This window comes from Podarcis liolepis (genome assembly GCF_965112155.1).
Source record: "Podarcis liolepis genome assembly, chromosome: Z".
NCBI lineage: Eukaryota > Metazoa > Chordata > Lepidosauria > Squamata > Lacertidae > Podarcis > Podarcis liolepis.
The window spans coordinates 41,047,778-41,075,698 of NC_139570.1; the positions used below are offsets into that span (position 1 = coordinate 41,047,778).

Below are 27,921 nucleotides of genomic sequence, written 5' to 3' on the forward strand. Positions count from 1 at the left end.
TTGAACCTCTTGCCTTCCCTAAAGCCCAGCTTTTACTGTACTGTATTTTATTTTTCACTCTGTCGAAGCTGATAGTTTCTTCTGCAGCCTTTCTGCTGTGGTGCATGACTGCCCTCTAGCAGTGACAGATTTTTTATTTTATTTCATTTTTTGCCAGAATCAATTCAACCACAATACAACTGATGGTGATCACACAATTGCCTCATTTTCTCATATGATGTTTGGGCACATGTGGCTCATATATTAATCACCCCACATGCTCTTCCTACCAGCTTGTGATTCCCTGATGATGTTCTATCATATCTGCCAACACGTTACGTTGTGTTGCTCCTTTGTGAGCTGATTTAGGAGCTGATTTTTGTGAGTGTTGCTGTGTGGTGCAGTGGATAGTGTTTTGGAGTTGGATTGGGTTGATGAAGAAAGGAGGAAGGCCCAGGTTCAGATCTTTGTTTAGCCATAGTGGGAAAGGATTTTGAGGCAGACATCCTGACGCACACCTAGCAGAATCAGCAAGAGGGCCCACAAACACAGCAGGGCTTGTGTGCCACATTTTGAAGTACAGTGTGGTATCTGGGATGCAGGTGGCGCTGTGGGTTAAACCACAGAGCCTAGGACTTGCCAATCAGAAGGTTGGCAGTTCGAATCCCTGCGACGGGCACGTCAAAGTGCAAGTAGATAAATAGGTACCGCTCCGGTGGGAAGGTAAACGGCGTTTCCGTGAGCTGCTCTGGTTCGCCAGAAGCGGCTTAGTCATGCTGACCACATGACCTGGAAGCTGTTCGCTGGCTCCCTCGGCCAATAAAGCGAGATGAGCGCCGCAACCCCAGAGTCAGCCGCGACTGGACCTAATGGTCAGGGGTCCCTTTACCTTTACCGTTACTGTATCTAACGTCATGCACATTACCATTGTTAACGGAGAAATCTGAGGGCTCCCTTGGACAAAAACCACCTAAGGACACCAGCCAGGAATACCAGAGCAAAACAGCAGCCAGTAGGCTTGGTCTTTATTGAAGACTGTCACGACAGGACTCCCACCTGCCACAAGATGGAACAAGATGGAAGCCCCAAACTTTTATTAGCTACTTATCCCCATGTTACACCTGCCCCCAAACTACATCACTCATATATCACGGTTACATCATGAAAGGGGAGGTCTGGTGGCAGTAATCTGAGCATCCTGGACCCTGCCCCATGGTTCTCCTTGCCTTCCACCAAACACCCATCAAGTGTAACAAAAGAGATATTTACATTTCCCAGCCAAGTTAATCACACTCTTTTGTCTTCATCTGGGCTTGTTATTTCTGGAATGGCTACCTGTCTGGCACTCAGGTATCAGGATGCCAGGGATTATCACTCAGGCAGAGGGGCTGCTGAGTAGCTGAGCTCACATATCTATATGAATCTCTTAAGTTTTCCCTGTGAGCCAGTACATAGATACATTTATCAGTGAATTGTTACATTTGGTATCGTGCAGCAAAGGCCCTTTGAATAGATCGGAAGAAACTGTGATGAAGTGTTTTGTGGGGACAAATCACAAAAGTGATTGTGCTGATTTTGGTAGTGGGCTGCATGTGCATGATATCTGCTGGAGGGGCAACCCCCCCCCCAACCTATACATAAATTCCTGCAACACCATCAAAACGAGTTCTGGTAAGGAGGTTATTTAAGACTAGAGTCTAACATAATTGAATTTCTTCAATGCTTAGTCAAGAAGATTATTGCAATTGTGCCCATTGTTTTCTGGAACCTGTGTCTGATAACTCACTGCTGGTCACTATTCCCACCCCACCCCCATCTTTTAAAATACTGATTTTATTTATTTTCATGGAACAGAAGGTAAATTTTGAGAAAACAATTGTTACCACAGTAAACAACAAACAAATTTTCCTGAAAAAAATACAGACTTTTATCATACCATGTGTTACAAGTTTCATTTGATTCCTCTAAGAGATCAATCCACATTTTCCTATGAGTACTGGGTGAATTCCTGCCACAGTCTGAACAATTTATGTATTCAATAAACGTTTGCCATATGTTATAAAATAAATATGAATTGTGTTTGCCCTTTGCTGGTCACGATTTTTGAGAATTGGGAATGCTTTGTTCTAATTTACTAATCTGAGTTAGACAGAGTTGTCATTCTTCAGGTTTTTTTCCCCAGGATGATTGGTCCATCATCACAACATACTCTTTTTGAAGGGACCTTCAGGATTCTATTCCAACCCTGAAGAGCTTCTACCAGTCAGTGTAAACAATACTGAACTACATGGGCCAACACTCTGACTCAATATAAGACAGCTTCCTCTGTCTCTCTCCCTCTCTGTCACCCCCGACTCCAGTCTAGTCATTTTATATATAGTTGAATCCCTGGCAGTTGAATTTAGAGGACACCATCACCTTGCTGGTAACAAACTCCAAATTATTTTTAATATGATTTGAGCTTTTTGGTTTCCATGCTTATTCAGTATCAAGCTATAGCCTGAAACCCAAACAATACATTATGAGAAATTTGTGGCATCCCCTTCTCCCTTGCACATAGAAAATTAGCAGGTCATGGAGTGGCTAGGTCAAATCACTTCACCTTGAAAGATAGCTTTCTATGTGAACTTTTTTTTCAGGGGGGAATGGAGGAATATTCATGGACCCTTTATTGGGTCCATGCACCACATAATAGCCCTTAATTCAAGGCACCGGGTCAGCAAAACCTTCTTCTTTTAATTATTTTTGAGACTGGAAGCAAGTATGAAATGGATTTTCTATCTGCCAGTTAATTAGCACCCAGAAAACAAAGACTGCTGGAGGATGAAAAAGCACTAATTAACAGGCTCCTTTTGGACTTTTTGGGGTGGAAAAAAAAGAACAAACTTGTGATGACTGGGACTGAAGATTGGGAAAACACTGCTGAGCAGATTGAGAAATAGCTGGATATTATATTGAAACACAGCTAGATGTTATCCTGGAGTGTATATTTTGAATACAGTTCTACCTTGGTTTACGAACTTAATCCGTTCTGGAAGTCCATTCTTAAACCAAAACCGTTCTTAAACCAAGGTGTGCTTTCCCTAAAGAGGCCTCTTGCCGCTGGTACCCTTCCACCGTTTGGATTCTGTTCTTAGACCGAGGTGAAGTTCTCAAACCAGAACACTATTTCTGGTTTTGTGGAGTTTGTAAACCAAATCGTTCTTAAACCGGACTGTTCTTAAACCGACGTACCACTGTACTTTGAATAATCTTTATGTACATAATTGGTTGATGGAGAATTGGAAGCCCTTCTTATTTCTTATCTCTCTTTCTTCTATGAATTCTAATTCTTGTTTTCTTCTGCTAACTCTATATTTATGTTTTCTTTTTTGATGTTTCCTATTTTAGATTAATGAAGATACACACAAGAAAGTAATGGATGGAAGATAAAGGGCCAGGGTAGAGAGAATCTTTGAAGGTGGGAGGCTGGGGAGAAAAGGGGGAAGCTCCCAAGTGGGGGCTGTGAGGGCTCACCCTTCTTGTGTGGAATAAAGGTTAAGACACAGCCTTGATAGAGGGCTTTGTATTAATTTCTACTTCATCATCATATTTCTTATTCTCTCTGCTTTATTTTAATTTAGCTTAGTTTGGCTTTTATTGTATTCTCTGCTGAAAACTTTAAATAAAAAATAGATTATTTTTTTTAAAAGCTGCATTCTTAGGTTGATGTGCAGACCAGTGAGGGTGGGGACGTCTGCACATAATGCCTGTACTGTAATCTGATTTGTTTCCCTGCGATGAACTCTTCACTGAATATGTGATTTTGTAATTTTTACAGCATTCCTGTGATTGAAGCTGTGTTCCTGGAGTGGTTACAAGCATTGCTGCAATTGTTTTATTGCGTTGAGTCACCTTATACTTTGTATTTATATGCTGCTTTATAGTCCTCTTCTCTTTATAAAATTATTATCAGTTAATGGTGAAATAACCTCTGGTTGAAAACGCACGTGCGTTTTAACGTTTACCTAAAGCGGGACCAAAAAAATACTGAACTGCTAGGAGCTTGCTAAAGGCCGAAATTCAACTTGTAAAGTTGGCACTCAGGAAAAAGCTTCACCCGTTGAATTCCTGCCTACTGGGCCTCCCAAGTCCAGAGCGTGACTAGAAATGCGTCAACGTTCGTGCGTAAGAAGTGCAAACAACACACACACACAACTTATGGGGGGAGGGGCTCCTCCTCCCCCCACAGTAGAGGAGGATGATTTTGGGGCGTGTGTGTTTGCGGAGGCTGAGGGGTCGTGACGAGGCCTTGACCACCGAGAGGAGCCAACGAGCTCTAAAGCGGAGCCGATTCAGCTCTTTAAAAACAAGGTCTAAGACGCGCCCGCCCAGTTCGCGCGTCGTTCGCAAGAGCGCATGCTCCCAAACAATGAAAGAAAAATCCTCCCAAAGGAAACACCGAGACTCTCCTATCATTTTTTTTTTTGCGTGCGCGCAGGCACTTGGCTGTGCGCACGCGCACCCGTCGCGCCTCCCCGAAGGTCAATCTTTCTTTCTCCCCCCCCCCAAAAAACCCCACACCCCTAGCATTGCCCTTTTCCCGCTCCGCCTCTTCTCCGCCGGTTACTTCGATGATTGGTCCCTTTCCTGGTTATCACTGTCATCGGAACTCTTTTTTTTGTTTGTTTCTCATTTTTATTTTCTGGGTTGGCATCAGTCGCCCGCCTGTATTCTTTCCGTCTCCTCCCCTCTCCGAGTGAGGCGATTTTCTGCGTGTGTGTGTGTGTGTGGCCGGTTTTTTGCGACAGGACGTTGCGGCTCTTCTTCCCACCGCCCCCCTCCCCTCCTCCCGCCCCCCTCCGTCAGTAGTGGGCGGGGAAACCCCGTGTAAGGGGTGGCCGCCATCTTGGACAGAGTGTGTTGTGCGAGCGGATTGAAAGGAGCAGAGGAGGGGCGGTGGCGAGTGGCAGTAACAGCAGCGAGGGACGAGTGGGGGTGGGGGAAAAAGAAAGAAAGGAGAGGAGCTCGCTGCGCGCGCGCAGACACAGGCCCCCACCTCCCCACCCACAATACCCAGAGCACGCGTAAGGCGGTGGTGGGGCCGGCGCCAGACCGAGTCTCGAACCCGGAACGAGAAGGGGAGGAGACCTCCCTTGTTGCTGCCGCCACAGCCGGAACCAAGCTGCCCAGTCACCAGTCCCTCGGACCCAGGTAGGTTTGTCGAGGCCTAGCCGGGTTTCGAGGCCTCGCGCGGGGTTGCCTGGCAACCGGAGGCGGGGTGGGGGGGCACTTGACCCCTCCCTCTCTGCTGGGTGGTGGTGAAGGGGGGCTTTTGAGGGAAGGGTCTGCGTCGAGTCTTGAGGGCGGCTAGGCCTCCTCCTCCTCCTCCTTTGTATTGCGTGTTAGAGGCCTGCGGGTGCCCAGGCCTCCCCTCCCTGCTCACCGCTTTTTCAGGTGGGCCCACCACACCCAGCTCCACAGGAAAGGGGGAGGCCTCCGCCCGTGCAAAACCGCCGCTCACGTTTGCCTCCCTTGGAGATGTGCCCTTTTCCTCTCTCTAACTTGGCCGGGTGGGATTGAAAGACTCCCACCCCGATCCCTTCCCGTTTCGCCCCCGCCCCTACCTGTGCATGTTTATACGAGTGTTGCTCTTGCACAGGTGTTGCCCTCCCAGATAGGGTGGGCTGGATCCGGACTTGGTCATGTTCAGAGCAAGCCCCACCATAATCCTGCGGGGCTTCAGCATCGTTGATTTCAATTGCCAGCTTGAGTTCCAGGGGGAGGATGTGAGGAAGAGCCCTGCTGGATGAGGCCAAGGGAGGCCTATGTAGCCCAGCCTCTCGTTCTCACGGGGGGCTAAGGGGATGCTTCTGGGAAGGCTACAAGCAGGGTCCGAGTGCAACAGCCCTCATTCCTTCTTGTCATCCCCAGCAACTGGTGTTCAGAAGCATACTTGCTCCCAAGAGTAGGGAAGGAACATAGCCATTGATAATCCTACCTTTCATAAATGTGCCTAATCCTCTTTTAAAGCCAACTCAAGAGGCCACCACTAGCTCTTGAGGTGAGAATTCCATAGTTCAGCTCTGGGCTGTGTGAAGAAATGATTTTGTTCTGCTCTGTCTGGGCTTTCCCAGTACTTACGTTCTAGTATTTTATGAGAGAGGGAGAAAGACTTCCTCTTTTATCCATTTTCTCCACATCAGCCTTTGTAAGTATTGAAGATGCATAGCCCACTGGGCTCAATGGGCCTTGTCTCCCCACACCCCCGTGCAAAAAAAGTAAGAGTTGCAGCCTAACATAGCTACTCCTGGCTTTAATAGATGCTCCTCTGTGTGGTATTTGCTTCTTGCACTACACAGATTCTAAGTTGTTGAGCCCTGTGTCTCAAATATTGGTAAGTGCCTTGTAGAGTGAATAATGCTGCTACTAGGGAGTGTGGTGCTCACTCCGGGTGTATTGGTGGGTGGTCTTTATTCCCATGGAATCTAGGTGTATTGTTAAGTATAACTGCCCTGCTAGAGGGTGGAATATGTTTGTGTGTAGCTTATATAGGCCTAATTTCTTGCAGGCGGCAAGGAGGAAAAAATATAGGGAAAGTGGGTGGCAGAAAGAGAGAGAGAAAGGAGTACCCCCACCAATCTTTTCTTTTTGCGGTGGCCCATTTTGGCTCTGGATTTACCAGTTGCCAGTGTACAGGCTCTTTTGATTACTTCTGAGCCCTTGACAGAAAAAAGGTTGTTCACCCATATATGGCAAACTACTTCTTATTTGAACTCTTTACGTAGGTCTTGAGGTCCGCCCATCTCTAAGTCTAAGGGGATAATATGACACAAATCCAATAGATGTGTATGCAGATTAATGATAGGTGCTTATTTCTATAACAATTTTGTTATATGCACCTGTAAGTGTCAGGGTGTGTCTGAGGCACATCACCATTTATGACCAGTCTGCTTGAAAAGGCATTGTGGAAAGGCCTGTTATGCAAATGCGTAAGACAGGCATTGCAGACATTGCATTCTATGTGAATGCGTGTGTGTTTCATGCATGATGTTTTAATACATGGTGATAGCCTCTGTGATAATGAGAAAAGCTTGTGTGCCTTTAATTTGCACATTTGTACAGTTATATGCACTGGGAATCTATTATGCAGGGGAACATCATGCAAATTTCCCTTGTTTGTTATCTAGACACCCTGTGTGTCCATGCACACATGCACACAATTTATAGCTCTGTAAAAGTGCTCATTATGTGCTAGTTGTATTATGCTGGCATACAACACAGTGAAGAATGTGCATTTTATCTGTGGCTTGAATAACAAACAGAAAATGTCTGAGATAGCGTAGTTGGGCTGCAGCCCCTATACCCACTCACCTGGGAGTAAGCCCAAATGAACTTAATTGGAATAGATTTGCATAGAATTGAACTGTAAAATTTGGATCTGAACTTAAAAGGGTACCAAGTGGCAGTATGTGCATCATTTACTAGCGCTCTAATTTTCACAGTTTAGGTTGTGCAATCCTTACTATATAACTAACTGTAGTAGTACTTCCTCAGTAAGAGAAATAGCAGATTAAGTGCTTCTGTTTCTTAATGTGTAGGATGAACTGGGTGCATTCCTCCCTCTCTCATACTGTATGTAAACAGTAGATCCTTAATGAGGGATAGGCTGTGCTTGTTTATACACTCACTTTTTCCTATGAGCATTCAGAGTGAATGTAAGCAAGCCTTTAATATGTACACTTTAAGTTGAAATTGACATGGCAGACATTTGCTAATAATGAAAAGCAATTATTATTTCATATTAGAGAGAGCAAAGTTTTGCTTTATGGCTTTGTATAGTTAGAAAAAGAGTTTAATGTTGCATGGGGGAAATCCTGGAATATATTTTCACCCTATCAGCAGGGTCTTTTAGAAAGCTTCATAGAAGGGAACTCACCAAAAAGTTTGATTTATGGTTGCTAAGGCATCCTCTTTTACCCTGCTTACACGCAGTTTTTCCCCCTTCCACTGAAATGGCTGCTTTCTAATGAAATACTCAAAAGAAATCTCATTGAACTCAGATTCTAAGAACTCATGCTTATGTGAAATCCTTTGAGTTAGTTTCAGGAACTTCAACGGACACGAAAAAGAAACGAGAATTGTCATCTGTGCATCCTAGATGTGTGTGCATCCTGGAGTGTGACTGTGTGTATGTGTGAGAATAGCTTCCCCCTGTATCTGCCTTTCCATGGGAGATCTGCCTTAAACTCTGCATTTTGGGGAAACCTTGTCAGATTCAATTGCTGTGCCTCCATCTTGATGTCTGTGCTTAGAAATGGAAGTGACTGCATGTATTTTAATTTAGTCGGTATTGAGCGTCTTGATTTTCACACAACACTAAGCCATAGTTTATTAAACTCTGATTTATTAAACCATGGCTTAGCAATGGTCTGCCAATTAACTACAATTTGAAGCCTTTATTTGTTATTGGCTTACAAACCTAGTGTTAGGTGTGAACAGCAGGATTTATTTGCCCATTCCACACTAGATGCTCACCTAGCTAAAGGCATGAGGTAAGAGCAGTGGTAAGCCATGGTTTGTTCAGTCATCTGTGGGACAGCTCGTGGTTAACTTGTGCTATTAGCTAAGGCTTTAGTGAACCATGGCTTAGCATTATGTACAAATGTGGCCAGTGCTAAAGAGTTCATATTTTTTCCTATACCGATGTATGTGTTTTGGATTCATAGCAGTTAACATTCATAACATTTATTTGGATCATAAACTTACTAAAAGGACAGTGGTGCTGTTACCACAGGCATACTTATGCAACGGCCATGCTTTTATACAGAGTTCTTATCTAAAACTGCTTTTTTAAGCACAATTGGAAATAAATTACATTGAGCAAGTGTTAGAAACTGAGATATGAAAGCTAGGAGCTAAATGGTACCTTAAACCTAGATTATGGGCGCAACAACAGAATGTCTAGGCGTACTTTTTTTATAAGAAGAATACAAAGCTAAAAATGAATGAGTGGCTGGAAGTGGGGAAGCAGAAAAGGTCCTCCTTTCCTTCCACTCTGCAGACAAACCCTGGATTGTCTCTGTACCCCCTTTCCTTCATATAAATATATTTTATATGAAGAGCCAGTGTGGTGTAGTGGTTAAGAGTGGTAGACTTGTAATCTGGGGACCCGGGTTCGCGTCTCTGCTCCTCCACATGCAGCTGCTGGGTGACCTTGGGCTAGTCACACTTCTTTGAAGTCTCTCAGCCCCACTCACCTCACAGAGTGTTTGTTGTGGGGGAGGAAGGGAAAGGAGAATGTTAGCCACTTTGAGACTCCTTAGGGTTGTGATAAAGTGGGATATCAAATCCAAACTCCTCCTCTCTCCTCCTCCTCCTCCTTCTCCTTCTTCTTCTTCGCACCACAATCAAAGCATATTAAATGACTATATAACTGATGGCAGAGACATCCACCTTGAGTGTCGCAAACCTAAGACTTAAGGCCTTCAATGATCCCACTCCAAAATGTGTTCTGATTTTAAGCATCACTATTAGGAGTCTGAGGTAGATAACACTTTAACATTCACTACTTAAACCATCATAACTAACTGGCTAGTATATTTCAAATTAAATGTTTTACTTGGGAGGAAGCCCCATTGAACTTGGTAGGGATTTACTTCTGAGTAACAGTGGCAATTTTAATCTGAAATCTTAGGCGCAGAACTGCACCCAGAACTCAGAAACTGCTTGCGTTCATGAGTCTCATCACAAAATGTGCCTGGAACAATGGGAGTTTCGAACGCTGCATTGAGCTTGGTAGGACTTGAATAAGAATAGAGCTGCAAGTTGATTTAAGAGTACAGTGGTACTTTGGGTTACATACGCTTCAGGTTACAGACTCCGCTAACTCAGAAATAGTACCTCGAGTTAAGATCTTTGCTTCAGGATGAGAACAGAAATCATGCAGTGGCAGCAAGAGGCCCCATTAGTGGTGCTTCAGGTTAAGAACAGTTTCAGGTTAAGAACAGACCTCCAGAATGAATTAAGTTCTTGACCCGAGGTACCACTGTATAGGGGAACATTATTTCAAGTAATACTTGCTGCTTGAAATTTCTGAAGTTACACATTGGCCACACACTAAGCTACAGTTTAATGTAAAAGTATGTATTGTCCTGTGCCACTTCCATCACACAGGTTGAAGGTTCATATGCTGGAATGCTCCTTCACGTGCACTTATTCTCTCTCCCTTTCCCAGTGAAAAATAGCATGTCAGGATGAACCTAGCTTTTCTCCCAACATGCTAGTTTCTACAAAAGGAATCTCCTCCTCCATCGAACATATGATCCTCTCCTCTCCCAAAGTGGTTTAATGCGGACACAGGTTTTACAGTCTCAAAGAGAGCAGTGTCTGTGATGTGTGCACATGTTGCCAGAATCTTATGTCAAACAGAATGCAACAGATGAATGTATTCTTTTCTGAGGTGTACATCAGTCAAAACATTCTTGCATGCTGTGGGAATTTTAATTCACTTTCCTTCAACAGCTCTGATGTGTGTATCATATATATTCAGAATATATACAGCTCCTTTCAACCACTTGTCAAAGATAGTAGTAGTGGTAATCCCATAAAGTCTTGAAGGGCTGCAGTTTACCTGTCTTGTGTTCTCTTCTCCAGGAGTTAATGACTTCATTTGGATTTCATGGTAAACCGTGAAAGGGTTTGTGCATTCTTGCTGCTGCTGGAGGGAGGAGCTTTCACTTACGTTTTTGATTAACCACAGTTTAGAGTCCAAACTCTAAACAGTGGTTAATCTTAACTGTGATTTGTTGGAACTACAAGCGAGTTTCATAAACAACATTTTGGTGTTGGCTTGTTATAAATCATAGTTAAGCTGGTTGCATTTGGGAGACAAATGCTAAGCTGCGCTTAATTAAAATAAAATGGAAGTGAAAGCTTCCAGATTATTCATTGTAGCTGTGCTAGAAGGGGAAGTGCAGGAACCTAAGCTTGTTCCTGTTGCAATAATAATTATATCCTGACAACCTAAAGTAGCCAATAAAAAATGACATTGTATATTTATTAGCAGCCATAAGGGTACAGCACCAGGTAATAGTTAAAAATCACCTTATGTCATGGATATGCTCCCCAAAATTCCTCAGTACAGTACAGTACATTACCTCATGTTACGTTTCCTTCATGTTACATTCTTTCAGGTTATGTCCCGTGGCAACCCGGAAGTACCGGAAAGGGTTACTTCTGGGTGTTGCCGCATGCGCACAAGCGCCAAATCGCGCCACATACCTGCGCAGATACGGCGCTTCAGGTTGCGCTCTTTTCAGGTTGTGAATGGGCCTCCAGAACGGATCCCGTTCGCAACCAGAGGTACCACTGTAATTATAACTGTCACAACTACAGTTTTTGCACATTGTTAGGCTGTGGTCATAGTAAAATCCCCTTGAACTCAATGGGTTTCAGTCCTATTTGGTTAGGTAAGAATCCCCAGTAGTGTTAACTGGGATCAAAAATTGGACATGTTTGAGGCCTTTGTTAACACATTCAGGCAGTATTTGCTTTGTTTAACAGTATTTGTTAATGACTGACCTGGAAACAAAAGTATTGATTTAGCCTATTAACTGAGGGTGGCTCCTCTGAAAAGGGATAGTGTTAATGTTGGTAATTAAAGGATGACCACTAGGATTGCTTTGTACTAATGTTTAAAAGACAGTCTTATGTATGAAACAGAATAGAGGCCCTAAGATCAGTTAATGCTGATGTTCCCAAATTGTGGCTAATGAGCTTCATTCAGGTGGTCTGTGAATGTTCATAGTGATTTTCAGTTTTATTTTTATTGCTTCTGTTATTTCTTATATTGTATTTTTTGTGTTTCAATTTAAATTCTGTGGAATTTTAGTTGTCATACAATAAAATGCAATATGAGAAATAAAAATCAATAAAAAATCAATTGAAAATTATACAGCATCTAGCACAACACATTAAAATTGTTACAATGTACATAAAAAATCATTAAATGGTCTGCTAATACACTCAGCCATATTCAAGAGGTCCAAGGGGGAAACAAGTTTGGGAGCTCCTGATTTAGTGCTTATGAATGCAACTCAGAAGTAAAAAGGTGTATGTATGGAACAGAAGATGCTTTTGAAGATTTTTCCTCTACCAAGTTATTCTGATAATCTTCAGAGTTGGTGTTTATTTGTCTTGTGAGTGACTGCTGCAAAAAGTTAACAAAACCAAGTGTCATATGATACTCCCAATACGGACTAGCCTCAGTTGGTGTCATTCATAAATATAGCAGGCTGTCATGTGTAACAATAAAACACTGACTTCGCTGTGGTATAGTGCGCATGCTCTTCAGTGCAAAATTGATGAATTCAAATCAGGTGATGGAACAGGATCTTGTGCTTAATAGCTGAAGTTTGCTCTTGGGGAAATGTCTGAGTAGAAATTGAGGATGACATAAGAGCAAACTTTGAAGTTGCTGGTTTATCATAGCTATATAGTGGTACCTTGGTTCTCAAACGCCTTGGTTCCCAAACACCAAAAACCCGGAAGTAAGTGTTCCGGTTTTTGAATGTTTTCCAGAAGTTGAATGTCCGATGAGGCTGTCGGCTATTGTTTCTGGGGTGCCTGCACCACTCAGAAGTGTGCCTTGATTTTCGAACATTTCGGAAGTTGAACAGACTTCCGGAACGGATTAAGTTTGTTTTGTTTTAACTATTTATTTAGCATTTTTGTTTCTGAGGCTTTTTGGTTAATTTGTTTTTGTGACTGTGTGGAACCCAGTTCAGCTACTGATTAATTGATTGTGTGACTGTCAAAATGAATAAAAGCTCCTCATTCAAACAATGACTATCATCAGTGAAGGTAAGGAAAAAAGTTAATTTTAATTTTTATCATCTGCAATACAGCCTTATTTATTTCAGAATACAATACATTGCTTATTTCTTTCATTTTATGGATCAACAGTCTCGTTAGATTGTAAAATTCATGTTAAATTGTTTTAGGGGTTGTTTTTAAGAGTCTGGAACAGATTAATCCATTTTGCATTACTTTCTATGGGAAAGTACGCCTTGGTTATGGAACGGACTTCCGGAATGGATTAAGTTTGAGAACCAATGTACCACTGTAAGTGATCCAGCAGTTGTACATTCTAGTATTAAGTCTATGAGAGGGTATCCCATTTTAAATTATTGCTGGTACCTGCTTCCAGCATTCAAAACTCTGAGAAAAAGGAGGACCCTTTTCTGCCTCCCCACTTCCAGCCACTCTGAAGACTGGAAAAGAGACCCTCTTAAGAATATTGGGGCTGGCAGGGGAAGCATGGCTTTGTTTTTTGCAGTCTTCAAATAAGGACTAGACCATATGAAAGATGAATATAAGATTTTAGCTGCAGTTCATTCATTTTCAGCTTTGTATTCTTGTTATAAAAAGTATGTCTAGACATTCCATTGATGTGCCCATAACCTAGGTTTAAGGTGCCATTTAGCTCCTAGCTTTCAGTTTCTAACACTGCTACTTCATTCTTTTTTCCTTGACAGTTTGCAGCAAAGGAGATACTGCATTCTCCTTGGAAAATTTTAAACTTATTTCAGCAATACATTATACTAGGAGGGGGAGAGCTTATTTAACGAATGTGCTCCCCATGGTAACATTAGCGACAATTGAAGTTTGCCTGGGTTTCCCCTTCCACTTACAGTTGTGGTTAATTTTTTATGGGGGGGGGGATGAAAGGGATGGCATGTTTAGGTGAGAGTGAAGACTTTGGTGGCTTCTTCCACCCAAATTGTACCCTTACCTCCCCCAAAAGGAGCTTTGATGGACCCCTACCCCAACCCCTTCTCCAGTAAGAGAATATACAGGTGGTATAGCGAAAGGTGGGAGGAAGATAGAGAAATAGAGGGAAGGGTAGGGTCACAGTGCTTTTTCTCTGCTCTAATCCTAACCATGCCTACTCATGGTTAGGATTAACCAAGTCCTATTAAACATGGTGCGGCTTAATCCCATGTAAATCGGATCAGGTTGGCAACCTGGAGTGCCTTTTCCCAGCTAGCCTGCCTCCATGTCTAATCGGTATTGGAAGATGCTTGCTGTATGGGGGCAGAAAAGATGATCAGTAGGCTTTGGTTCACAGTACAGTGGTACCATGGGTTAAGAACTTAATTCGTTCTGGAGGTCCGTTCTTAACCTGAAACTGTTCTTAACCTGAGGTACCACTCTAGCTAATGGGGCTTTCCACTGCCCCCGCGCGATTTCTGTTCTCATCCTGAAGCAAAGTTCTTAACCTGAGGTACTTTTTCTGGGTTAGCGGAGTCTGTAACCTGAAGCCTCTGTAACCTGAGGTACCACTGTATTCTCTTCTCCCCCGCCCCACCCCAAAAAGAGTCTTTTTAGCATACACAGCCTACTGTCTCCATAGGAAAACGTTGGGGGGTGGGCGGGTGTGGCATTTAATGCTTGTAGTACATCATAGCTGGGGAGTGATGGGTTGCATTTTGAGAGCTCCCCCCCCAATTTAGATTCCAGATTATCCTCCATGTTCCCCCTCTTTCCATAATCAGAGTTTTCTACGGGGTAATCAACTTGATTTCTGTGGGGAGCTACTGGGGTGGCAGCTGCTTTTGAGCCTGCAATCATGTGATATTGACTAGTGTGTGTGAGAGAAGCCCCTTTTCCAGGCCTTGATGCTTCTGGGTTAATGGGCCCCCACTCTGAATCTGGAATGCATAGTGGTTCTTCTTCTTGCTACTGCTTTGGTTCAGCAGCAGAGCATCTGCTTTGTATGCAAAAGGTCCAAGGTTCAATCCCCAGTGGCGTTTCCAGGTGGGGGCAGGGAAGGTCCTCTTCCTGAAACCCTGGAGAGCTGCTGCCAGCCTATGCAGACGATACTGGGATTGATTGATCGATCAGTGGTATGAACTCAGGCAGCTCCCTATGTTTCCTTTACATTAATTACATTTTCGCTGGCCCCTTACAATAAAAAACTAAGAAAATCACGGCTGGATCTGGCCAAAGGCCATCTAACATTTATGCAGGAGTTAAAGGGTTGGGGGACAGATGGGTTGAAATAGCTCTTTAAACCCTTGTTCAGTGGTCCCTCTAACCTCATATTTGAGCTGTTGGGAGGCTAGAGAGTAACATTTGGGGGGCAGAATTAAGGGTGCTGCTCTGGCTCAGCATCTGTTGTGAGCTTTGTTGGTTGGGAGCTGCCTTCCCCTTGGAGGCTGTCTGCTCCCTGCCTAAGCTCAGTTAGTCTTGTGCTGCCCTGTGGCATGGAGTTCCAGAGGTGATCTCTGTGCCTAAAATTCCCTATTGCACCTCATTGATTTCCACACTACTCCACAGACCACCTGATTTGATCAGCATCTCTCTCTCTCTGCCACGCTGCTGAGCAAATCACCTGGTCTGGTATCATGGCAGCAAAAATAAAAGAAAAAAGGTGCATAGACATTTTGTTTTCTTGCCCACAACATAGGTCTCAGGAGTCACATGACACCTAGCTTTCCTATCCCAGTTTCTAACACTGTCCCTATGGTCTCCATGGCAACATGAGCCTTGAAACTAGCTGCCCAAGTGCTACATAACTAAATTTCCTTTCTTTGGGGGGAAACTATGGCAGAGATGGTAAAATCACAACATTGAGGTAACCCTAATTACCATTGTCCTGTGCTCCACTAGCATGTAGCACCACTCTTATGTAGAATATAGGGCTATATTGAGCATTGCTTCCATGTTGGCAAAAATCCTACCCATTCGTTTTAACTACTTGTAAGTAGCTTATGCTGTTTCAGACCTGGTGATGGTGGCTGCTCTGATGGAGGCCTTAATTATTTCTGAGTAGATGATTGGCGCTGATAAGCCAGCCTGGCACTGGCCAGCTTTTTAGAGCTGAACTTACATCAAACCCACCTAGTCTAGTATGTGCTGGTTGGAGCTGATGGGGAGTTGTAGTTCAAAATGTCTGAATGATGTCTGGTTGGTGAAGGCTGTGGTGAGCATGAGGATGAAAGCAGAAGCCCCTGATAAGCATTGTTCTTTCTCAGGCAGTTGGTGTTGTTGGTTTCATGGGATAGATTGGGAGAGGATTTGTCTAAAAAAAAGTCAAAAGTGCCATTGGCTGCTCAGAAAATCATGTTTAGTGTAGCATTTAAACTAAATACAAGAGCTGGATGATACCTGCTTTCCAACATTGTAATAGATCGCCAGCTAAACTTTGTGATAAGGTGGTATATTATGATGTTGGAAAGGAGGTGGGGAGGAAGAAGGCAGTTGCTGGTCATGGAGATAATTAGCATCACTATGTGCATCATCATCTTCCTGGTGAGGGCAGGTGGGTGGTACTGCCCAAGGCAGTGCGCATCAGCTGAGGCACCACATGCCATCGCAGTGTGAAGCTGCCAGCCTCCCTGGAACTGCTAGCTGTGGCTTGCCCTGACAATATCCTCTTGCTGTACAAGTGGTGGCTACTGGAAGCCACCATTCTGCATGGCATGAGAAGGAATGGAGGGAGTAGGCAGCTTGCTACCACTCATACAGCCAGAGAAATAAACGAAGGGGCTGGCTGGCAGGAAAGCGCCACTCCCGAGGCTGGTGGCACGGTTGCAAAGGGAGGGTTGGAGGGAGTTGGTGAGCATCATGCACCCCGATTGAAGTGCACTATGCTGGCTGCGAACAGGCCCAGGGATTCATGATACTTTGCCTGGTTGGAAATTCTGAAATTGCTCTTGCGAGTTTAACTTCAAGCCGGTTTCAAGCAATGTATCAATACATCACCCAGATCTACTAGATATTGCTGAAAAGTGCACATCATTTAGACATCATTCCTCTAATTACAGCTCCTGCTATTCTTGGTAGTGGATGAACCAAGTATTACTAGCATGTAATCACTAGCATTGAAGTGAAGCGTAGACCTGGAGATGTGGAATATAGAAGAGCAATAGTAGGAACATGACTGAACTATTCTGGGGCAGTTTGGGACACTAGCAGAATCCTTGCAGACTCAAAAGTGATTCAGAAATAAGAGCCCAAGTTTAGTGTATTTTTTTAAAGCACCTTTTTGTCCAAGGATTTCTAAATGCTTTTTAAGCTGAACACAATTGTGCTTCACAGTAGGATTGTAAGAAGCCCTCTTTATGGAATTCATTCGGGTCTAATTCAAAATCCTGTTTTCAGGTTTGAACACAGCTATTGTTTCTGCTGCAGGTATCAAACTGAGTTTCACTTGGAGCTAGTGCTCTCCAGCAGAGAGAAACTGAATAAAACATGGGGATCTAGAAACCAGAAGTAGGGAAGGGGGAAGGGCAGCAAACTGGAGATGTTCTGGTCAGCTTTCTTACTTCCATTACCCATGCTTTACTCTCTTAATTTCTAAAAATGAATGTTATGTGAAGGGACTGGGAAAAGATGAGCTATGTGTATGGGAGCATAATGTGAGGTAGATATTCTTTTGCAGTTAATTTGTTCTGAGTTCCTATTTGCCTGGGCTGATGTAGCACCATGGCTTGAGAGCATGAGATAGAAGATAGGAAGTTCCCAGACCAGCCATAAACTCAGCAGGTGGCCTTAGGCAGGGCTGTCTCTTATTCTGTTGGCGGGATAGGGGAATAGTAGTGTAAGGAATCCTCAGAGAATGCAGAAAGTGGTATGTGGAGGGTGATTAGGCACCTCAAGATCCTCTGCAGAAAGGAAGATGCTAGGAAATGTAGCCTAAATGTTGGAATGTTTCTTTGCTGGCAAGTGCACTTGGATTTCAGAACACGGTTATGAAATGGATCAGCCATCCAGTCCCAGCAGAAGTGGAGAAGCAGTCATTAGTGCATGCAAAAAAAGAGGAATGGAATTTTGCAGCGTGGAGTCTGCGCTGAGTGTACTGGAGAACTGCATCCATGTCATCTCAGTTTTGCTTTTTTTTTTTTTAAAAAAAAGATTCTTTCTAAAAAGTGCCTAGCTTGACAATCCTATCAGTGTCAGAAAGCTGGGCCAGAACAAGGTTACCAGTGGTCCAGAGGAAGACTCTTGCCTTCTGTTGGACACAGAACGTAGTATAGTACTAGTTCTAACTTTGACCCCCCTACAGGGGAGATGAGCTTATGACCAAGCATTGTTATTTGTTCTTCCCTTTAAAATAGTAGCAGTAGCATAAAATAGATATATGCAAATTGGACAATATCTGCTAAGCTAAATACTTTTTGTGTGTGTGTGGCACAGCACTTAAACTCCCTTGGGCACTCTACATAGCTGGTCAGCATCTAATCCCTGGTGTCAACATATTCTTTAGCAGGTTTATCTGATCCTAAATCTCTGAAGTGCCTTATTAAGGTGGCAGATTTGCTTATGTTCTAAAATAGGTATTGCATTTTATGTTGTCAGAAAATGGGATTGTATATTTGAGGGTAGCTCAGTTGGCCACACTCCCTCCCAGCCACACCCACTTTCCCAAGGCAACATCCCTCACTGGTCCCTGTTTGCACTCTCCTTGAGTATTTTTGCCTCAGTAGAGTGTGTCCCTGAACTCTGATCAGGCCTTTTCCGTGCCTGAATGAAGGATAGAGAGGGTGTGACAATGTAAACTAGCCTTCTGTACAAAAGTAAAATTTACATTTGTTGCTCTGCCCATTCTTTGCCCCTTGCCTGCTCTGTTGCCCTCCATCATATCCAGGCATAATATAGCCTGGATGGCTCAGTTGGTTAGAGTGTGGCGCTGATAGCACCAAGGTTGCAGATTCGATCCCCATATGGGACAGCTGCATTGCAGGGAGCTGGACTAGATTGTTCTCAGAGTACCTTCCAGCTCTACAATTCTATGATTCTATGAAACAATGGAAGCATTACCATGGGAAAAAAGCTTTCATGCATTTGGCTTGTGTCATAATTAATAAATTTGAATCAAAGCTGTGGAGAATCTTAGCTTCCCACTTAACTCTGTGGGTGAGAAGTGCTTTTCTACAACTTGGAGATGTCTTGTAGATGATGTGAAGAAAGTAGACAATAGCTTACTTTTGGAATTATCTCTAGCAGTTGCTTTTCCTCACATTACTTGTCCCAACATGGGATGTCCTCTTATTTGGCAAGCAAATCTGTAAAAATAGAAAGTGCTAAATTTTCCCTCCTACTCTGGCTAGATAAAGGAATTTGTTCCAGCTACCTTCCAGAAACCTAGTACTTCTGGGTCAGTGCCTGGGTGGGAGACTGCCTGGGAACTCTGCTCCTTTAAGTTCCACAGTGGATAGACAGTAAGCTTAGAAACACAATAAGTATAGTTGTGGCCTAAAATATGTATTTATTTCATAATACTTGTAATACTGCTTGATTTCAATGAAACTTCAAAGCACTTTATAAAATAAATAGGTAAATAAACCCAACTTTGATGTAGCATCCCCACATGGTCACCTGAGTCATGCTGTATTCAGGTCAGTGGCCGTTGAAAGCTTACACTTGTTAAATATTTGTGGTGCTCTGAATTATTGTTGGAGCAGGCCTAGGGAGAAATCTTAGGCATTTGGAAGCTTGGCGCAGACTCCTAGAGGCTAGGTATCTTTACCAGTTTTGCGTATGCTATATCAATAAGGAATGCAAGCATAAGGTGACCTGTTGTATAATCCTGTGCTAATCACATGCGTTTAAAGTTCAACCCTTAGATTTCATTAGAATGTAGTTTAAACTATGCCTTTGTTTTGCACTCTTGGTCCAAAACCTCAGTATTTGTATTGGGTCTAGTGTTAGCATACATTGTTAGAGTAGCCCCTCTCAAATTAATCAAGAAGACTGACTCAAGTCCATTAATTTCAATAGGTCTCGTCTCCTCTACATAGAACTTAGTTGGATGCCACCCATTTGAGTCCTTGTATTTTATAAAATAGAATTGTATATTCTCCTTCCCAAGATGACACAAAGCAACAAACAACAAATACTTAGCTTGAAGGCTTGCAACAATGGCTGTAGATAGCCAAGGGAAACATGATTGGCAAAAATAATTAAGGCAACAAAGGAAATCTGGTGGCTTTTGCTGGAGTTATGGACAGGGAGGATGCAGCCCTGTGGAGCATCTCAAGTTCCTGAGCTTTAAGTGACCCAGGAGAGAAGCAGCCTGGAGAAACGGGTGATCCACACTTACACACAAACATTACGTATTACCACAAACTGCATGCACTATCTGCCTTCTCAGATTTGTAGTGGGGAAAAGTAAATGGCAATTACGGGGTTTGCCTCTGTTCACACCAATGTACAGTGGTACCTCGGGTTACATACGCTTCAGGTTACAGACTCCACTAACCCAGAAATATTACCTCGAATTAAGAACTTTGCTTCAGGATGAGAACAGAAATTGCATGTTGTCGGCACAGCGGCAGCAGGAGGCCCCTTTAGCTAAAGTGGTGCTTCAGGTTAAGAACAGTTTCAGGTTAAGTACGGACCTCCGGAATGAATTAAGTTCTTAACCCGAGGTACCACTGTACAGGTATGCAGATCTCCTTATTAGTTAATGAACTGTTGCTATTAGTGAGTCACATGAAGGTGGGATGCGGTTTGATGTTTCTCTTCAAGCAGTATCAAGGCTATAGAGATGGCTGGTTGAACTTGTGCTTCTCTAGCAATGAGCCTGTCTTTTTAGGGATGTGCAATGGTTTTCATTTGAAAACTACGGTGTGGACTTCCTAAAATGTAAGAAAAGGCCACCAACAATTTCCCAGGCATTCCTGGTTGGCTCTTTTAAGCTACCAAACACCAAGACACACACCCCTGCTTCCCAAGAGCAGCTATTGTGATCTGATTTCATTACAGAATAGATGTGAGATTTGCAAGCTGTTCTGGTACCCTGCACGAGTTGTGTAGCTGCTTCACTCTTCACTCTTGGTAGAACCGCAGTTAGACCTGCAATTGTAAATAAGTGCAGCATAAAAGGGGCAGTAAAATTCCTTGTATAGGAATAATCTCACGTGGGGAATCTTAAATGTGGCTTGGTTTTTATTTTCTACCTCTCCTGGATTTCAGATCATCTATTTAAGCAATGATGTATGTGGGGTACATTGATGTTTCAGAAGCACCAGAGTTTCTCTTCTTGCTCACTACATGCATTCTGTAAAAAAATATTACATTAAATTTCACAGGGTGGCTGGTCATGGGGCAAATCTGTTTTACACTGAAGTGTCATTTCAGACTAAAGAGAATGTTCAAGAGTGGAGTGCAAAGATGTGCATGGCAACTCTGTTCACTGTATTAGGATGACCACTTTTGATTAGAATTGTTTGATTTAAATTGTAGAGCCTACTTTACAATCTCATTTATGCTAGCTCTTGATTCTTTGTGGAAATAGTTCCCTCATCCTTCTGTATGTGAGGGACAAGTGAGTAGTAGTACTTAGTTGGATACAACTCCTTGGTTGCTACACTGGGATAGTCTAGTTAGTCCTGATAATCTACTATGGCTTTTTGAAGGAATCCTTAAATATAAATTTTGTACGGAGAGGCTATTTGTGGCTAAGTAGATAAATAGATTCAGTTTACAAAAAGAACCAGTTAGAAAGAGCATCCAGTAAGCTCTCTGATTCAAGTAACCTCTCTGTGGGTGTTTAAAATAATGAATTCTCAGGTGTTCCTTTCCTCTCTATAAGGAGACTAGGGAATACTTCAATGAAGAGAAGTTTGTAATAGGCTAAGCAAAGCCAGAAGATGTTTAGCTACCCATGAGTAAAAGGTATGTTAGGGGCAGCTATGTTAGGTCTGTAGCTATCTTGGTAGTGAAGCTGCGTGACTCTGTTAGCAGTCTAAAAAAGTCTATAGGCAGCTATTATAATTTTAGTTGGCTACTGTTAAGGGATATAGTGCCTTGTAAAATAGCTGTTTATTTGGTTTCCTGTGGCATTAAAAGTTGCTTCCATGTGGCTGGACTGTGAGAAGCTTTTGAAAAAGTTGATCTCTCATGTAGTTTATAAGTGCCTACAATAGAGATATTTAGATGATCAAGCTAGTAAATGTTATGGATTATTTGCAAGGCTGCTACAGTTGATACAGGCCAAATACTAAATGTGCAGAGTAGAATCTAGACTGGAGTAAAATGTAGAGTGCAGCATCTATGCTGTGGATCAACTCTTTTAAAAATAATGTGCAGAACAGTGCAGATCACCTTTTGTTTGGAAAGAACAGTGGTGGTGGAAGTCTGTGCCATCACTGTGGTTGACCCGAGGTTTGCTTCTTGGAAATGGAAGATGGAGCAGTGGCGACAGAGAAAATGTCTACCATTTTTGTCTGCAAAATATCATTCCGGCTTGGATGTGACTGTTCATCCTGTCTCTGATAGGCAGATGCTAGCAGGCTGTGTTGAGTGACTGCTCATGTCCTTGTTACCTTCTGTGCAGCCTGGGTCTTCAAAGCGTTCAGTGCTATAGTATTGCTGGGGCTGTTACTGATTGTTCAGAAGCTTTAACTGTTCAGAATAAAGAAGTGTTGCACTGTTAGTGTTTTTCCCCCAAAGGGGTTACCTCACAACTGTGGATCCCAAGTGCCCCTTGCAACTTTGGGTTTTGCAAGAAGTTAATATGCTCCCCCTCAGCACCACTTGCAGATTATTTGTGCTGGATTTGAGCAGGGATGGGGAACCTGGGATGCTATAGATGTTGTTGGACTTCGTCTTCCATCAACTCCACACTGCGTTGACAGTGGTCAGGAATGATGGGACTTTTATAGTCCAATGACATCTGGATGGCCAAAATTCCCCCATTCCTCTACTTGTGATAACATTTATGGAAGGCTATGAGTTTGGTAATCAGAGAAAATATTTCAGCATTTTAGGAGTAAAAATGACTTTTAAGTTCAAACTCTTGTAATCTGTGTTTGAAACTTTATCTAGGAACATATGTGAGCAGAACTGGATTCGGTCACCTTGAGATTTTGTAGTTCTTTACCTTAAGTCTACTGCACTATTAAACATATACAGTGGTACCTCGGGTTACATATGCTTCATGTTACAGACTCCGCTAACTCAGAAATAGTACCTCGGGTTAAGAACTTTGCTTCAGGATGAGAACAGAAATTGTGCTCCGGCGGTGCGGTGGCAGCTGGAGGCCCCATTAGCTAAAGTGGTGCTTCAGGTTAAGAACAGTTTCAGGTTAAGAACAGACCTTCGGAACAAATTAAGTATTTAACCCGAGGTACCACTGTAATTTGGGAATTGGTGGTAATGGCTTAGTGCAGTGGTTCCCAATTAGGGGTCCGGGGACCCCTGGTGGTCTGCGGAATACATCCAAGGTGTCCGCAGCCACATCCCTTGCCTCTCCCCCAACCAATTTTTTTGTCATTTTTGCATGGTAATATCACAAATTTTATGGTCTGTTTTACCACTGTGTGATTTTGCAATATATTGACCAAAATCTGTTTTGAAATCACACCGCAGAAGTGATTTTGATCTGGCAATACACAGCAATATATCTCTCCTTGCACGAGGGAGAGCAGAGCAACTGATTTCAAGGCACTGCCCATATTGCACGAGGATCTCAGCCGATAACACTGCTGATCTGAGCTGCCTTTCCCCACGTTGAGGGAAAACAGGGCAGCTGATCACAGAGATGCAGTGTGGGGGATCTGTGGAGTCCGTGGTTCCAGGCACAATTTTGAGAGGGGGCGCAAACAGGCACCCCACTGCAGGCTCCTTCATCAGAGCCTGGCTCTTTGGCATAAGTCGTTGTGCCTTGCCCAGGACCGAGGAGCAGACTGCAATGTCTGCTTTACTCATTGGTATATCGCTGGTGAAACTGCTACTGCTCCTGAGTCCCTCTGCTAGCAGCGTCCGCTGGAGGGAGCCCAAAGTTCCTTCCTCCAGCAGGCGCTGCTAGCAGAGGGACTTAGGAGCAGCAGCGGTTTTACCAGCAATAGATCACTGAGTGAACCCGCCATCCTACTCATATGATGGAGAGGGTGAAACAAGCTGTATTGGTGAGGCACCAATACAGCTTGTTCCTCCCTCTGCATCTTTAAACTGCTAGACTGAAGAATGTTCAGCTGCCCTTGCCTCAGTCACACATTTAAGGAGCCCCCAGCCCGTTGCTGGTTCCCACAAGTTGGCAGCTCTGTGAAACTGCTCACCTGAGGGGAGCACAGTTGCTGCTCTCTGCAGTGAGCAGTTAAAGGAGCCCCGAAGCTCCAGGGCTGTCTCAACTTGGGGGGGGGGCGTTCCCTCCCCCCCCCCCCGCCTGAGCAGCGCAAACAAGCTGCATTGTTCCAGGCCATGAGCCTGGGTGAAACTGCCTCAGCTCTCAGCTCTGTCTTGCAGGTAGAGGCCAGTGCATATTGTTTTTTCAGCATTGTGGTATATCGCCAAACTGTTTGGCTGGCGATACACCACAGTGTTGAAAAGCTGATATTCCCCAGCTCTACCACCTGATCCCCATGACTTCTCCTCTCATCCCTGTGCCTGATCTCCAATTTCAGACATTGTGATATTTTGGAATATTGTGATGTTTAGCTGCTGATATATAATAATAATGAAAACCAGACATCGCTTGGCCCTAGTCTGTTTTTTAGTATACCTAAAATCCTTTGCTTATTAGGGGCTACTACACATTTTGTTGAAAACACTGCTTTGCAGAGGTAACTACCATAGAGTTATCAGAATCATCAAAAGTAGATTGTCTGTGGCTTGACTTTTGAAAAATACGGGGTCCTCAGTAATTAGCTAATTGGGAACAACTGACATAGTATGTGATAACATCCTCTCTCTTTTTTTTCTAGTGCCACCATGGCAACTGCACCTTACAACTATTCCTACATCTTTAAGTACATCATTATTGGTAAGTATAAATATAAACCAGGTCTTTGTATGTATCATTTGTTTTACTTGGTGGGTGAGTTTTTGTTAGAGGGTGGAACTGCTGTTAGCATGCTTTGGTGTTCTGATAGGCCAGTAATCTCTAATGTACTTCCTTTTCAAAAGAGCAGCTAAGGAGGCAGTATGAAAAGAAGTGCTATATCTATTTAGAACTACAGATAAGAAAACTGTAGCTCTTAACCTTTGCTTAAAAATGGAAGCGGCTCAGTTGTCTTTTGTTGCTTTAAAAAATTTCCTCCTTGCGTGAATTTTGTATTTTTTACTTTGAAATATCTGTTGTAATACTTACTGGATTGTTGAAATTTTTATTACCTTTGTATTTCCTTTAAAAATTGTTTTGAATTGTTGATATGCTCTTGGTATAACTGTCTTGCTGATTGAAGGAAGAACGAAGTCTCAGCTGCACTGGGGGGTGGGTGGAGTGGAAATCAAATGATAGTCCTTGTGAAACAAAGCATTTGTGAAGAAAATTTCCAACCCGCATTGGATTCCAGGACAAGTAACAATGATAATAAATATATTGCTATTATTGATTTGATTTCTCACTGATCCTTCACCATCAGGGCGGGTTACAACAATGTAAAAATAGATTATTACAATTGGTTGAAACAATTTCGAATTAGAAAAATAGGACAAGTCCTAAAAATGATGTCTATGATATCAACGCCAGGGTAAAGGCATCTGCTAGCCTATGGCTGAACCTGTATCATGGTGGTGCTGGATGTGCTTTTACTTGGAGGGAATTCCTCAATTTTGGGGCAGACACAGAAAAAGCCTACCGTGGGCCACTACTCCCCACACTTTCTGAGGATGGTAGAGCTACCAAGAAGGCCCTCTCTGCCTAGCTTAACACCCAAGAGGATCTATTGGAAAGGGGTTGGTCTTTCAGGTGTTTGCGGTGAAGTCATTTAAACACGAATGTGAGCACCTTGAATTGGGCCCTGAAATTAACTGGCAACCAGTTAACTATGAAATGCCCAGTGTATTTCAGTTAATGACAGCCGCCTTCAAAGATACAGAGTTAAGCAATACTAAGTTCATGGCTGTGGTTGGTTGTTTTAAACTGCTCTGAGGGGCTTAGCCTGCAGGACTGTTAGCTATTCAGCCTCTGCAAAGCTCACTGGAAACTTCATTTGGGGGTATGCCATGTTGGGCAAGGAATTCCTGTTGCACAAAGCTTTTTCTCACTGTGCACCTGTAAAAGCACCTGTAAAACTTCGTGCTTGATAGTCATGAAGTGGAGACTGAGATGGTTACTCCAAGCCATTTCCTTTCATTTAGTTGCGGTGGCTGTTGTGCTGTGATTTGCTCAGTGCTTGGCACACAATGACCCACTGGCCTACAAATAGTCATATGGTGGTATAATGCAGGGGAGAGTTTATAGTTGACATTGTATAGGTCATTGGGCCCTAAACTTGCAACATGGCTTATGTGCTGTTTACACCAAGCCTTAAATATTTTGCGCATTCCTCATGTTAGACGTGGCTTAGGTTACTTCTGAGTGAGGAAGAACTAAAGTGTCTGTGTACTAGTTGTTGGACTACTCGCTGCTATTCTGAAAGTAGCTGATCTTGTATTAATGTTTAACAAGCCAGTCTTAGACTTGGGAGAGGCCTAGGTTCAGCTCCCTGCCTGGTTGTAAGCTCTCTGTGTGGCTCTTGGTTTCTCCTTCTTCAACTCAACTCTGACAGCAGAGTGGCAGTCAGGATGAAAATGGATGAGTGTTCATAACCTTGAACTCTTTGGAGGAAGGGCAGGATAATTAAAAAAATCCTCTGTCTTATAAAACATGGAGGGAATGGAGGGGAGAAACATTTCCACTAGATGCTGAGGTTAATAGTTCTAGTGCTGTCTGTTGCAGTGCTGTAGCAGTGCTTTCAGTTTCATTTTTTTAAAATTTACTTTTATAATTCTTACTCGTGAAGTGTTACAAGCAACTGGTGCACAGAGATTATTCACCAGTAGACTGTAGAACACAGAGCTGGCCCTTCAATAATGTGAGGTGAGGCACCTGCCTTGGATGGCACTTGAGAGAAGTAGTTTTGAAGAGTCACTGCCACAGCCACTGCCCTGCTGCTGCTTTTTACATGGTGGGGTTGCCATAGTTGCTGTGTAAAGTGGCAGCAAGGCAGGGGCTTCTCTTCGTCCGCTTTCTCTTCCAAGTGCCACCCTTTTCTGGATGGCCGTGGCGAACAGGCTTGCTACTTTCATAACTTATGTATGAGAGCAGCTAGCCTGTTCACTGAGCACCTGGAGATCAGCAAGCTACTGCTCTGTTATTGCCGCTGCATTACACAGCGACAATGAGGACCCACCTTGTGGAGCAGTGGCTTCCTCCTTGCCGCATCCTCTTCCTCCTCCTCCTCCTTCCTTACCCACCCATTTCTACACTCTCTTGACTTTCCTCTGCCCACCCCTCCAGCCCATTCCCTTAATTTTTGCCTTGGTTGCTGCCTCCATTGGATTGCATATTTCAAATGTTGCTGGGCTACATATTTACTCGAGTCTAAAGCATACCTTTGCCAAATTACACTGTGAAAATTAGGATGTGCATTAGATTCGATGGTGCATTAGACTCAAGTAAATACAACAGTGCATAGTGCTGATCCTGATTTACCTACTCAGAAGTAGGTCTGGTACTTTCTCCGCAGTTAAGTGGGCTGTGTAACCCACTGAGTTATATAAAGTGTGTGGGGATGGGAAATAACTGTTACTGTTTTCCTCAGCTCCTTGGGAGGTTTCTATTGAGCACCCTAAAGCAAGGCAGAGGAGGATACTAAGCAAACCCCTCTCTCCCTCAGTGAAAGTGCCATGAGGGAAAAGCCCCCCATACCCTTTTTGTCAGCGAGCCGAGCCAAAGCGTGGTTCCCACCTGCCTCAGCTCCTCTACACAGGCGGGGCCCAGCACTTCCACACTGCAAGAGAGAGAGAAAGGCGAGCTGGCACTGTGGGGCCTGTTTTCTTGGTGCATGCTTGCTCTCCTGCTTTGCGCTGCCACACTCCAGGGCCCTGCTGCGGGATCAGCTGAGTCAGCCTGGCAGCTTCCTCTGCCGGAGAGAAGCGGAGGTGGACGCTGTTGCGCAGGAGGCTGCAGTGAATCCCACTGGGCAGGGCAGGGTGACTTTGCTGTGTGGTTTCCTGAGGGGTCCA

The 27,921-nt window shown here is 43.6% G+C and overlaps 1 protein-coding gene across 1 annotated transcript in view; it reads left to right on the forward strand.

Annotated features, from left to right (window-relative positions):
• The first annotated feature begins 4,830 nt into the window (after positions 1–4,830).
• RAB14 (RAB14, member RAS oncogene family) overlaps positions 4,831–27,921 on the forward strand; it is a 32,210-nt gene continuing 9,119 nt past the window's right edge. Inside the window, exons 1-2 of the mRNA XM_083486052.1 lie at positions 4,831–5,172; positions 24,675–24,733. Coding sequence (XP_083342178.1) covers positions 24,682–24,733 — 52 coding nt within the window. The 5' untranslated portion in view covers positions 4,831–5,172; positions 24,675–24,681. The remainder of the gene's footprint in view (positions 5,173–24,674; positions 24,734–27,921) is intronic.